The sequence below is a fragment of the Pteropus vampyrus genome, unplaced genomic scaffold, assembly GCF_000151845.1.
Source record: "Pteropus vampyrus isolate Shadow unplaced genomic scaffold, Pvam_2.0 Scaffold28, whole genome shotgun sequence".
In the NCBI taxonomy this organism is placed as follows: domain Eukaryota; kingdom Metazoa; phylum Chordata; class Mammalia; order Chiroptera; family Pteropodidae; genus Pteropus; species Pteropus vampyrus.
Window position 1 is genome coordinate 2,624,561 of NW_011888809.1, and position 13,594 is coordinate 2,638,154.

A 13,594-nucleotide genomic window follows, 5' to 3' on the forward strand; every position below is an offset into this window, starting at 1 on the left:
GAACACGTCACCTGCCCCAGGCTGGAGGTGGGAAGAGGTCCTGGGACGGCAGAGGGTGGGTTACGTGGCCCTGACAGTGCTCACCTAGGCCGTCAGGAAGGTAAGGACCAGGACATCGTGCCCCACAGATCGTCCGTACTCCCTTTGCTCGCTGTTAATGCCACCAGGTGGCCAGGGGAGCCGCGGCCTGGGGCGCAGCGGGCAGAACCACGTGCCCCCTGCTAGGCCATTCCACTACTGCACATCAAGTCTCCAGGGTCACAGACCCAAGGAGGCTGAAATGACATGGTGACAACATCAGCTGCTCCCTGACCTCTAAGAATGTGAAATTCTCGAGGATTTTACAGGGCCAGAAAGGAAATCATCTTCCCGGAGAGAGACTGCCACCCAAAGATGCCCGAATTCACCAGGATGGAGGGGAGAGGCCATTGGCAGAAACGGTGGCGTGTGCTCGTAGTTAGGACAGTGGGAGTAAAATTTTAAACACTTTAAAAATGTTTAGATAAAAAATTTTAAATAGCTACAAGCTAACATTTTGATCTTCAATCACAGCGGCGCCTCTGGGCTCCTCCCTGAGGCACCCCCCTGTACCTGAAGACCTAGCCCCGTCTCCCCAGACTTCAGACCTCTCTGGGTTCCATTCGTCTGGCTGCCTAGCAGGTGCCTCTGCCTGGGTGTCCTTCAGGCTGCTAATACGTGACAGACAAAACGCTCAACTCGCCATCTTGCCCCTGCTCTCCTGACATTGGTCCGTGGACCTGCCTCCCTCCCTGTGACCTCTCCCTTCTCATGTCCTAGTGCTCGTACTTGGGAAGGCTCTCCAGGGCTGGCCTGCCCATCCCTTACTGTCACTGGGATGTCGGAGCTGGAAGGAAACCTGGACATCGTTTCAACCAACCTCCTGTTTTACAGATGAGAAAACCTGAGGCCTGAGAGAGGGGATGTGACTTGCCTGAAATCACAGGACAAGTGGCAGAGTCAGGTGTAGGACCCAGGTCTCCTAGCTCCCATGGGGGTGCCCTCTCTCCTCCAGCGACGGCCTCTTCGCCCCACCACCCATCCTCTCTGGTTAGGGTCACCGAGGCACATCCCAAGTTCTCTCACCTTAGGATGAGCATCCCTCCTCACTGCTCCTCATGGCCCCCACAGCCTCAGACTAAGCCTAGGGCCCTACGCCAGAGTCGGGGCCTGCCTGCCCATCCCACCCCAGCTCACACCCACCTCTGAAAAGGCCATCTCTTCCTCCCCACTGCTCATCACTATCTCTGTCCCCAACTTTTTATTTCAGGCAACCCATCCCTTGCCTAGAACGTTCTTGAACATTCTAGAACATTCCCTGCAGTGTAGAACATTCCAGGCAACGTAATCCTTGCCTGGAATGTTCCTCCTCCTTCTTTCTGGCCTGTCCAAGAAGCTCTCACTACTTTGGGTTCACACCCAGTGGTGTCCTCTTTTCTGTTGTGTGTGAGTTTGGCTTTACATGTAATGTCTCAGGAGACAGTCGAAGGGCTCCTCTGCTCCTCTTGCCCACATCTTTCTAGCCTACGGCTGGGCCATCACTCAGAACCAACCTGCCCCTGCATCCTGCCCACTCTGTTGCTCTCCAGCTGGTCTAGAGCAGGGACCAAGGCCGTAGGATGCCACATCTACAATTCAGCAACCAGGTGCTGATCACTGCCAGTTTTAGAATTTGCCAAGAGTGGCAGCACAAAGACCTTCCTTGGCCCGAAGAAGCCACTGGACATGCCCCTTCACCCCAGAGCGCACGCCCCTGACCGCTGTGCTCGGACAGAGAGAACCCAAGCAGCAGGGGCGGGAGACCCGAGCTGTCCATGAGACTGGAAGTCACAAAGAGCCTGCCCCTTGCTGCATGGCTGGGACCAGCGCGGCTGGGCGGGGCTCGCACGCCGGGCAGCTCAGCTCTAAGTGAAAGGACACGACGGATTGGAAAGGAGATGCCAGCCAGTGTGCCGTCCTGAAACAAAACACAGTCACGCTGGGGTTAGTTGGCAAGTCCAAACACAGCATTGGGAAGCAAGCAGAGGTCCTGTCCTCCCACTCGGAGCACAGTCCCGGCTCAGCGTCCACCCTGGAGAGGCTGCAAGGCAAAATGAGCAGCGGCATTAATCTGCTGATGGGTGAGAGAGACAGGAGTGTTACCCTGGGCCGGCCCCCTCGGCTGCTCTCCCTCACTAAGGAGCTAGAAGGTGGCCCCTGACTTCTTTGCAAGGGTATGAAGCAGACAAATTAAAAAAAATCAACATAATGGAAAAATAAAAAAAAGATGCTCATGCACCATTAAGACTCATTCAGGTAGAAATAGCCGGGGCAGAGGGCAGATGGGGAGGGAGCAAAGGCTGAGAGAGACCGTGTTTAGGACACACCTGGTCTGGGCTCAGACAATGCTGGTTTAGGCTCAGTGTACAAGTATCAAGACATGCAGCATGAATGAGGCTTTGGCTACAAGTCTCTTCTCCCCGACTTGGGCTGCGGAAAAGTGGCCCCTTGGGCACCTCATGCTCCTCAGCAGGAAATGGTGTGATCGATGTGCTTTTCTGGCACTAAGTTCACCATCGACAGCAGTGATGATGGTGCCGGGGACCCCGTGCTGGCCCAGTGGGGGCAGTGTGCAGTGGTCCCTTAATGTGGAGTCTATAGGCCGCCTAATCTCAGGGAGGGCTTGTGAGCCACTGAGGACGCAGGATCCTCGGGTGGGGGCAGGGTGTCGTCTACTGCTGGTAGAGGCTCCTGGTGACCAGCGAAGCTGTGTGGGGCGGGCCGGGGGCAGTGGCTGCTCTGAGGCTGTGTGTGAGAGGGGACTGTGGGGCGGGGGAGGAGGAGGAGGAGGAGGAGGAGGAGGAGGAGGAGAGATGGCTACTGGCTCTGTGACAGGGAGTCACGCTTCAGGAACCTGCAAGAGAGGGGAGGAGAAAAGCGACACAAAAGCGTCCTACAAAGGAACAGACCCGACCACAGCTGGAAGGAAGGCAAACCTTTGAATCAGGTCCTTGAAATACAAGCTGCAGGAAGCTAGAACATTTTGGTGGACTTCAAACTCTCTGCCTTCAACAACAATTTTCAGGTCTGTAAACGCTTTCGCTCTGCGTTGCTGGTTCAATTCCTTCAACATTTCTGCAGAACAGAGAAGACAGACAGGGCCAGGTTCCCATTAAGAGTTTTTTTTTTTTTTAATTAAAATTCTTTTTTCAAGAAGTAGAGAAATAGGAAAATACTTGATACTGTTTCTTGGCAAGACTGGCTCAACACTGACAGTCAAAAGAAGTCACAAACATAATGCATAAACAAGCAGCAACTGGGAAGGACTACATAACCAAAGGAATAACAATTTCGAAAGCAAAGAAAAACCAAAAAACAAACAAATACGATAATAATAATAAAAAAAAAACAACCCAGAAATTGAAAGGCCCGGGGAGAAGAGTCCCATAGTGACAATTGGAAACAGAGAATACGTTATCACAGACATCTAAAAACTGTTATACCACTACGGAACAAGTTCTCCAAATGCCAATGAGTGCCGATGTGTTTGATACCAAGTAAAGCATGGCATTGTGATGTAAGATGGGCTGGATATGGTTCAAAGGAATAAAAACCATAAAACCTGCAAAAACAGCGTCCCTGATGTTAGACACAGCCACGGCTGAGGAGAGCTTCTTGGGGAGGGGTCCCTTGAAAGGAGGGTGGGGGGAGGAGCACTTCCTTCCTGCTGGGGGAAGGAGCAAGGGCAGGATTGTCTGCACCTTCTCCTGCTTCCTGGGTCATTTGGGACTCCCACCCTTGCCTGGGGCTTCAGCACGGGACACAGCTCCAGCAGGTCCCAGGCAGTGGCCTCTGGGGCTGTCCCACCCTCATGCACACCTACCTTTGCCTGGTGTCTTGGCCACCTGGGGCTGGCACAAAGAGTGCCCCAGGACCACGACCCTGGGGATGTCAGAAACTTCTCCCAGACCCACCTCAGGGTTCAGAAAGGGGAAGGAGGAGAGCCTGAATGCTACCCCGCTTAGTTTATATAAACTCATTTGCAATAGTTAGGGACTTCAGATGACCAATGCTCCCACAACCTTCGCCTTGCCTGCCTGTCCTCTGGACTCTTGAACAGAGCCTGTCCTCAGCATTGCTGGTAGCTGGACATCAGAGGCCCAGAGGACCGGAATGGCCTATGAAGTATGTGAATGGGAGAGGGCGGTCTGCAGAACTGAGCCCTGCCCCCTAAGCCCCGCCCCCTGCATCACCTCAGCCCTCCAGGTCTGTGCTAAACCCTCCAGTGTGCCCCGCTCCAGCCTGACCACTCATTTCTGTCCACACAGGCCAGCTTCAGCTGCCTGCCAAGACGTCCTACTGAGCCCAGGTCTGCCCCTGGCACCTATATGTCTGTGGAGAAGCCCCTGCGCTCCCAGAGCCTCTGTTTCTACATCTGTGAAATGGGGATGGAGGCTCCCGCTCTGTTCCCTAGCCTGGTGAAGATTAGATGCTCAGGCTCCGGGAAGGGCAAAGTCCTGTGGACTTTGAGGTCAGGCAGGCCCCAATTTGTGAGGACACACTGGGCTCTGGCTCTGCTGATGACCAAGGAAGACAGTGAGGTGGGGGTCCTGGAGCATACTCCACATGGGGGGACTGAGGTGTGTGGGCAGTGCCAAACGCTGACCCCACCACCCCCACATCAGGCTGAGCTGGAGTTGTAGTGAGGCACATGCAGGGGTGTGTAGTAGGGTGAGCACTGCTGGGGCCTCCAGAAGGCTGCTCACAGGGTGCTCAGGTGAGCAGCAGGGCACAGAGCACCAGGTGGAGGGCACGGAGGTGCCTGCCAGGCAGATACAGGGTGGGCAGGTGGAGTCAGATAGCAAGAGCCTTGGGAGGGGGCTCGAGCTTAACCCTGTGGGCACCGGGGAACCACCAGGGACTCTGCAGGGGAGTGACAAAGACTTGGATTTCAGATGAATCACTCTGGCAGCCACCTTAGAGGCAGGCTGGGGAGCGACCGGTGGAAGCAGAAAAGCCTCCTGTGGAGAGCTGGACCAAACAGCCAGATCCGGGAAAACCTGAACTCTGCCTCCCACAAGCTGTGCGACCTTAGGAAAGTTAATCTATGTCCCCAAAGCCTCAATTTCCTTCTTTGTTGAAAATTAAAAGCTGTTAGTCTCATGCCTGGCACAAAGAACGGGTGGTAGGCTCCATGTTATTGTTAGTGGTGAGAGTGCCATGATCCAAGAGAGAAGTGACAAAGGCCTGAACTACAACAGCCACAGAAAGACAGAGAAAGGTGCGTACCCAGGCTGTGGATGCTATGGCCCTCAGTGCTGGCGGGCATGTAGAGGGAGGAGGTGTGAGGACCACTTCCAGGTTTCTTGAGGGACATCGGGAAGGGCGGGGATGTTGAGTTTAGTTTTGGGGTCGGGTTTAAGGCCTGTGGGACACTGGAGGTACAGGGAGAGAGGAGGTGGTGCCTGGGGCTTTGGCTGGAGGGGAGGCAGTGGGCACCTGCGGCGTGAGCCCATAGCCTGGGCATGGAGAGACAGCTCTGGGAAAGCCTGCGGGGTCAGGCTGGGTTGAGGCAGAAACGCTATACTTGCGCATCGTCTCTAAAAAGAGCCACAAACTGAATTCATTCCCAAGCCATGAGCCAGGCAGATGATGTCACCTCTTTGAGAGAAGCAGTGCTGGAGGGAAGGAGTTCTGGGCTGGAATACCAAAGCCCGGAGGCCGGCTCTCATTCCAGCTTTGCCGATAATAGGCTATGTGGTCCTGGGTGCAGTTGCCCCAGCTTTCAGGGGCTCAATTCCCTCAAACGCCAAGGACAGCTGCTCTGTTGCCCCCTGGTCATTACACTGCCATGAGTGACAGATGCAGATCCACGCGTCTGCGGAGCTAACTGCGCTCACGGGGCTGGGAGAACACAGCGGTAAACAAAACGCCACTCCTTCTGGGCCCAAAGCATGCTCATCACACTTCAAACCAAGGTCCCAGCAATGGTGACACCTGCAGCCCCAACAAGAATGCCTGTTGCCTGGGGAATTCTGGGCGGACCTGGGAGGCGCTTGGAGATCCAGGTTGGTAACTGCAGGCGCTCTCTATGCCCACTTTGCGGAAATCCGGATTTAATAGTTGGGCGAGATTCTTCAGTTTCAGAAGAATTTTTCAATTTAGGGAAGTGCTCACCAGGGGTTCCTTTTCACGGCAGGGCCCCAAGCGCATGCAAAGTATTGATCCATCTGAATGTGCTTGCTGCTGCCGGCTGAGTGCCCGGCCGGATAGGTGGCATTTTGGCACCAGGATCCACGGGAAGAAGGCAGCACCAGCTCTGGGCACAAGCTGCCCTCCTGCCCACTCCCGTCTTGGCAAAGGACCATCCCTTAATGTTGGAGGGGCTGGGGGGGCTGTGGGCTCCTGGGGAATTCTTCTAGCCAGCCACCTGTTCCCAGGTCGGGTGGTCTGCAGGCTTTGGGGTGAAGCCAGGCCGGGCCTGGGGCATCAGAGTGGCCTCCAGCAGCACGCCAGCACTCTGCAGAAGTTGGTGCTGGGCTCCATCCCACCGAGTGAGAGCAAAGCTTTGACCTCAGGATCCCTTTCTGTTGGCTGGCTTTCTGGTCTTTGAGTAGATTTTTTCAGCTTTGAGTAGGATGTCCCTCCTGTGCCTTTGGGACCCCATGCGCTTGCTTGCCCGCCCAAGTGGCTGCCCTATGCCCTTGGCCTTGCCCCTCTGTGAGGAACTACTCCTTGCTGCACACCTGGCAGAAAGCACACGCCCACCTGTTCACGAGGCAGCTTCCCCAGCTCCTCCTCCACCCCTCCCTATGTCAAGTCCCGCCTTTTTGACCACCTAGAAATCTGGATTCGTTCTCTTCTGGCCCCATTCATGCCAGTGTCCTATTTGAGTCCCCATCTTATTTCACCCAGAGTCACTGCAACAGCCTCCGAGGATGTCTCCCTATTTCTGGCCTTTCTCCCTCCAAGCCACCTCCACACAGCAACCGAGCTATCAGCCTCTGCTTAAATAAACCCTTCTAGGCTGAGCAGGGGGGAGCAAGGCCCTCTGTGATGCCTCCTTCCCGCTTCTCCAAGCTCCTGCACTCCATGGCCCGCCCTTCACGCCCCCCTGAAGGCTCACCCAGGCAGGACCCCCTTCTAAGCCTTCTCTCATCTCTCTCTCCGGCCCTCTGCCCAGATCTTCCGGCCTCTCTTCTTCTTCTGGCTGATTGCGCTTTCTTCTTCAACACCAGTTAAGGTATTTCCGCAGGCCTGTGCCCTCCGCCCTTCTCTCAAATGCTCCCCTAGCATCCTGTGCTTGCTTCTTTAGAGCATACTACGTGTCGTAATGATTTATTTACATGTCTGCCTCCCGGACAATAAAATCGTGTTTCGTTTATAGTTTTATCTTCAACACTTAGCACAGGGCCTGACATACGTATAGGAGGTGTGGTGAAGTGCACGTATTCTTTGTGGCCCCTCCCACCAAAGGGTGGAGTTCACCTCCCCCCCGACTCTTTAAGTCTTCACTGGCCTTGTGCTTTACTTGGGACCATAGAATGTGGCCAAAAGTATACTGCGTGAGTGTAAGCCAAGGCCTCAAGAGGCTTTGCCACCACCACCATCTGAACAAACCCGGGATCGTCCGTTGGAGGCTGAGAGACCTCGTGGAGCAGAGATGAACCATTTAACCAGCCAGCCCCCGCCAGTAACAGCCGAGCCTGACCCAGGTTGCTGAGCCCAATCCAAACTGCAAAGTAGAACCATGACTTAAATAAGAGGTTGTTGTTTTAGGCTGCAAAATCTTAGACCTGTTTGTTATGCAGCAAGAACCAATTGATATAAAAGGCATGAAGAAATGATGGACTCAAGTGCTGAGAGAACTTTCTCTCTAATATTTTTAGCTGTGGTAAAATTTATCATCTGAACCATTTTCAGTAGTGTTACAGTTCAGTAGTGTTAAGTATATTTCCACTGTTGTGAATCAATTTCTAGAACTATTTTCATCTTGTAAAACTGAAATTCTACCCATTAAACAGCAACTTCTCCTTCCTCTCTCCCTGCTGCTCCTGGCAACCACCATTCTGCTTTCTGTCTCTGTGAATTTGGCTGCTTTAGGCATCTCATCATGTATGTGGAATCATACAATATTTGTCTTTTTTGTAACTGGCTTATTTCACTGAGCATAATGTCTTCAAGTCTCATCCATGTTGTAGCATATATAAAAATTCCCTTCCTTTTTAAGGCTGACTATTATTCCATGGTATTTATGTACCACATTTTACTTATCCATTCATCTGTCGATAGACACTTGAGTTCCTACTCCCTTTTGGCTATTGTGCATACTACTGCTACGAGGCTAATTCTTAACACCCGATTATGGACATCTCTAAATGCTGGTCTCAAACCCCATCGTACGTGGTTACAGTAAACTGGCTTTGTGGACCCAGCACCAAGTGGCATCGGAGGGAAAGGGGACACGAGAGAGTTGGCCTGGGGCTGGATGCTTTGTCTAGAGATAAGGGAGGCCACAAATAGAACCAAGACTAGAGATGAAATCGAAGCCAAACTTCCACATATTTTTTACCAAACGACACAAGTTATTTGTCAGAGACTAATGGGCTCGTTCCAGCTGGGCTAGAAGGCTGTCTGAGGTGGTAATAAAGAGGAAGCGATGTCAAATATTAAAAGGCAACGGATTTCAGTGGCTTCGCAGCAGAGAAGTCCATTAAATCAGAGCCCCCAGAAAGGTTGTGCGGCCAAATAATTTTTTCTCAGAGCTCAAGTAAGAACCCAGCTGGATGATAAATGCTTCTGATTCCATGGGTATTTATGACACATATTTGACGAAGTGCCTGAAAAAATTATAAACTCAGAGCAGTCGTGAAATATACTGAGAAAGCCCAGCGAAGCCTGCGTCGCGCATACCCAGAGGGTGTCATTCACCCAGAAGCGGAGGAGCCTGACGCGTGCGCACACTGTGGAGACACAGGGTGGCTCACCACAAACAGGCCCTCGTGCTGCTGCTGCTCGGAGGGGCCGCAGCCGGTCAGGGAGGACTCTGAGCGGAGGGGATGGGCCCCTAAGCTGACTGCTGCCCCCGCTTCTCCCCTCCACCGACCGAGCAGATTATACATCTCTCCCCGTCTCCTTTTCCGAACTGGGCTCAGATTCAACCTCAAAGCCCAGCTGGGCTCCAGCTTCCAGGGGAGATGAAGTCAAAGCACCTGAGGACGGCTGCATGTCCAGCCTGAGTCAGAGGGGAGGGTTCCCTACTGGGAAGTCACCCCAGTCCTAGCCCCACGGGCAAACCCTCCTAGGAAACAGGGTCTTCCAGAGAAGGGAAGTGTGAAAGACTCGGATTTCTTGCCTGACTTCGCCTTTTAGTGAGGACACCTCTGGTTGCTCTATTGTCCAAATGGAAATTCCTGCCATTGATCTGAAAGAGAACGAAAGCCCTAAGAACAGTCACCAGCTCTCACCCACCTGCCTTTGCCAAGGGGTCCAACGCTGGGTAACGAACGAGACCTACTTCTTAAGGAGTGAGATTTGGCACCGAAGCCCTTTCTGTCCCCACAGCCCCTGACTAGGGCTGCACACCAGTGGGTGCCTGATACGTGTTTGCTGGGTGAGACTAAAGATTACCTCTCAGTTGGAACATTCTCATGCCCTCCAAGATGATATAAGTCATATAAATTTTTTTCTTAAAAATGTTCGAAATCCTCTTAAAACCAACAGAAACTTCCCCTTATACTCCCCCCTGAGATTGTGCTCCTTGTCTCTTAGGCACAAGGACTGACCAGAGGCAGCTGCCAGCCTGGATTCGTTAAAGGCAGCATGACTCGGATACCCAGACCAAGCCACGGAATTACCATGACTCCACCATGGTCTTGAGTACGGGCTCTTTCCTCATCTAGAGGCCCCGCTACGCAAAGAGAACCTGATCCCTGACTCCTGAACTCCTCGCCATTGGCTCCCAGAGACTTCTGGGACCTGTTCGTACCTTCGTGCATAGCTTCCTGCTCTGTTTCACATCTCCACTCACCCCTCAGACTTCCAAGTTCAGGCCCGTATGCCCTGTTCTTTCACTTTGGTAGTTTCTTTTTCTGCCCTTCTGACCAAGCCTTCCCCTACATGTTTCTCAGGGCCCATCCATCCTTTAAGCCTCGGCATAAATCCCATCCTAGGAGAACTCTTACTGAGTTTCTGCTCCCAGACCTCTCCTGTGGTCCCACGAGACCTTGTTGGTACCTTAATTGCAGTAGAGATCGCTGGCTGCCTATTTTCAGAGGAATGTCTGTCTGTCTGTCTGTCTGTCTCCTTTGTAGGCTGTACTCTCCTGGAAACCTTGTTTCTCTGGCCCCCTGAGCACCTGGCACCATGTTTTCCACAAAAAGTTCCTTTCTGATTGGAATTCAGAGTGGGTTACAGGCCAGATGGAGATGTGTTCTTGGTAGTAAGAATAACTTCCCCAAAAGATGATCAAAAGGACCATTTGAAATGTCACAGTTGTATGGAATTGGATGGAAAGAATGCAAAAATCAAGCCCTCTCCAACTTCAGGAGACACTAGCATCAATAACAACGATGATGACCTCACAATTTGTATGGCAACCTGTGGCTGCTGAAGCGTTGTTAAATTCACTGTCTAGGTCCTCCCTGGGATTTATCTATTCCATTCAGCTCCAGTGGCTTTGAAAAGCCCTCAGTGGCCCTCCTGGGAAAGACTGACCACACCTCACATCTCTGCTGAGCACAGGTGCAGCCTGGAGGCCTTGGGGCAACTCTGCAGAATAGGGACCTTCGCATGCAGTGGCCAGAGATGTGTGGCCCTCTCAATTCTCTAGGTTCCCAGCTGCCCAAACACAAGCCAATAACTAGTCACCTTCGCTGACAGCTCTTGCCTTGTGGTGGCAGAGTAGGAGTCAAAAAGAATGGCCTTTGATGTGGGAGGGCAGGAGGCAGAGCGTTAGGACCCCAGCACCAGCTCAAGGAGCCTGACCAGAAGGTGGTCACTGCAGAGCTGGGGGAAGACCCTTGGCTATGCAAGCAAGGCCACTGGGCAACTCTGAGGCTGTAGTTGGAGGGAAGCACCCTGGCGACGATGGTGACACTAGCCCCTGTTAGTACTTCCTGCCCCCAGTAAAGAAGCTTCCACCTGGCTCCCTCCTCTGTTCAGAGGATGGAGGCTGAGGGGGTGACAGAAATACTCTGAGCAGGAGAAGATGCAAATTTCAAGGTGGGCTCAGGGCTGAGAGATCTCAGGAGACGGCCAGGGCTTGGGAGAGGTGGATAAGAAATGAGGTCAAGACCAGTGCGCAGAGAGCTCTGCAGGGAGATGGGGCTCTAGGGTTGTGTGCCGGAGCCGGGGAGGGCTGACGTTCAGTGAATTAAACCTCCGAGTGAGTGAGCTGGGACCTGAAGAGCTCTGTGGGGAGCAGAAGCCTGAAGGAGGGCTTTGGAGGGGCCAGGTAGGAGGCCAAGGCAGAGGGGCTGGGAGCAGCCAGGTGTCAGGGGTTTTGGAGGGAAGATGGTCCTGCAGCCCCTCTGTGATGCAGGTGCCCCTGCCAGGGGCTAGAACTTGGCCTCGGGACCAGGAGAGAATGAGACTTGTGTCTGGTCCCAGGCACAGAGTTGAATCTGATGTCTGGGGTTGGGGGTGGGGAGCTCACTTCTACCTCTGGCTCCTCACAATGCCTTGTGCCTCCATGAAGCTGTGTTCTGTCTACAGCACAGTTAGCTTTACTACTTCTTTCCATTGGAGGGTGGGCACTTGGAAGGTGGGGGTGGTTCTTGACTGGAGGGACTGGAGTCAAGAAGTCAGAACAGAGAGCTGGCGGCAAGTGCAAGAGCCAAGTTCAGCACCTTAGAGAGCTCTAGGTGCTACTGAGTCCACAGCTGAATGAGGCCGAGGTGCGGACATTCCCCCCAGAGCAAGGCTCTGAGATCCTGAGTTCTGGGAACTGCAGCCACCTGTGCCTGTTTGGCCATTTGCTTATCCATCAAATGGGTGTTATTTATCCTCTGTGACAGGACTGATAAGCTATGTTAAGGAATCTATAGATTGTAGGCCTGGAAAAGAAACTTAGAAAAGGTTGCCTGGGGCACAGAGGGGTGGGATGGAGGCAGGGCAAATGTCCAGAGGTAGCAGGCCCCTGATCAGAGGGGCTGCTGCTGGTAAGGCAGGTGAGCAGTGGGGATGAGCCCAGCCCAGAGCCTGGAGGACGGTGGAAGGGGACTCTGAGCTTCCAGAGTCCAGGAGGTGCTGGGGAACAATGGGAGGAGTTTCTGAGTGCTGTCTTTGTCTTCTGCACCCTGTGTTGCCTACCTCTGGGCTGAGCCTGGGGCACGGCCTTCAGAAGCCAGGTGCTGGCTGCCACTTCTCACCCCTTTATCATCGGTGGATGTATCCCCCACATTGATGGGTCCTCGGGCTGTCAGTAGAGGCCCTTTGACTCTATGATGACGGGCCACTGGCCTGCACTCTGTCCTTGGCTTTGTACATTCTACAGTTTTCTATTTCACCATTCATTATTTTAGGGGCAAGACGTCAGATTTCCAAATACATGTGAGACTCTAGCCAGCTCTTGGCAGAGAATGAGAATAAAGATGTGTCTTGAGTTCAGCAGTACCACAAGTGCCCCCAAGCAAGTATAAACTCTAGACATCTTCTCCTGGGAGGCAGAGCTCAGCAAAAGCACAGTTGGGAGCTGGCGGCAGCTACCACGCCCCGCACACAGCTGAGCCCCAGGTGGAGAAGATGGGGCTCCAGGTGCCGAGCCTGACAATGCACCATTATGGACACATGGGTTCTTCATTTGGAAAGGAAAGTGGAGGGTGCTCTCTACCCTCCATTCCTGGCCAGTGGGCAGCTCATGGCGGGGGTGGCCCACAGGGAGCCCTGGGCCCCTCCTTCACGGCCCTGGATTCCCAGAGGAGCTGAGCTCCTCACCTCCAACTGGCCAACATGACCACCCTTGTTCTCTCTCCAGAGGCCCTGGCTGACCTGCCTTCCACCCAGGTTTCTGGGAGATCTGGGTGAGACAGCGGTTTATGTGGGGATGGGAAGGAGCTGGCTTCGGCACCCAGCACTGCAGACCCAAGAGGAGAACTTGCTTTGGAAATAAGAGAGCAACAGGTCCTGGAAGAGGAAATGGTACCCCAAAGCTGGGCAACGTGCCCAACAACCACAGACGACCCCACAGCCTAAACTCTCCCATGCACATCCTGTAGAACCTTGCTTTGCCGTAAGCTTCCTGGAGACTTAATCCCTCAAAGGTCCATTCAGCTAGGGCTTTAGGACTGTCAGCTGCCTGCCCCAGGCAGGGTGGGAGGAGGTGCTGGGGAGGAGGAGGAGAAGAAGGGGGAACCGACAGAAGATGCCATGACGGCGAAACGCAGCCCTCCCCCACCTGCTTCAGCGAAAGCCAGTATTTCTGAAGAATTCCAAGAGCCACAGTCCCAGAACATAAATCGATAGTTTTAAAGGATTTGCAAGAATTAGTGAACCAGAGCTGGGAGTACAATCAGTTCAGTTACCCAGGTAAAGAGGGAAGTGAAACGGAAACCCCAGACGCCAGGGCTAATGGCGGCTCAGAGCACTGCAAATCCCA

General features: G+C 53.4%; 1 protein-coding gene across 2 annotated transcripts in view; it reads right to left on the reverse strand.

Moving 5' to 3' along the window:
* The window catches only part of KLHL29 (kelch like family member 29), a 226,120-nt gene that overhangs the window by 15,981 nt on the left and 196,545 nt on the right, over positions 1-13,594 (reverse strand). For both annotated transcript variants that reach the window (XM_023528542.1, XM_011356584.2), the window contains exon 5: positions 2,994-3,132. In XM_023528542.1, the coding sequence (XP_023384310.1) occupies positions 2,994-3,132 (139 nt within the window). The remainder of the gene's footprint in view (positions 1-2,993; positions 3,133-13,594) is intronic.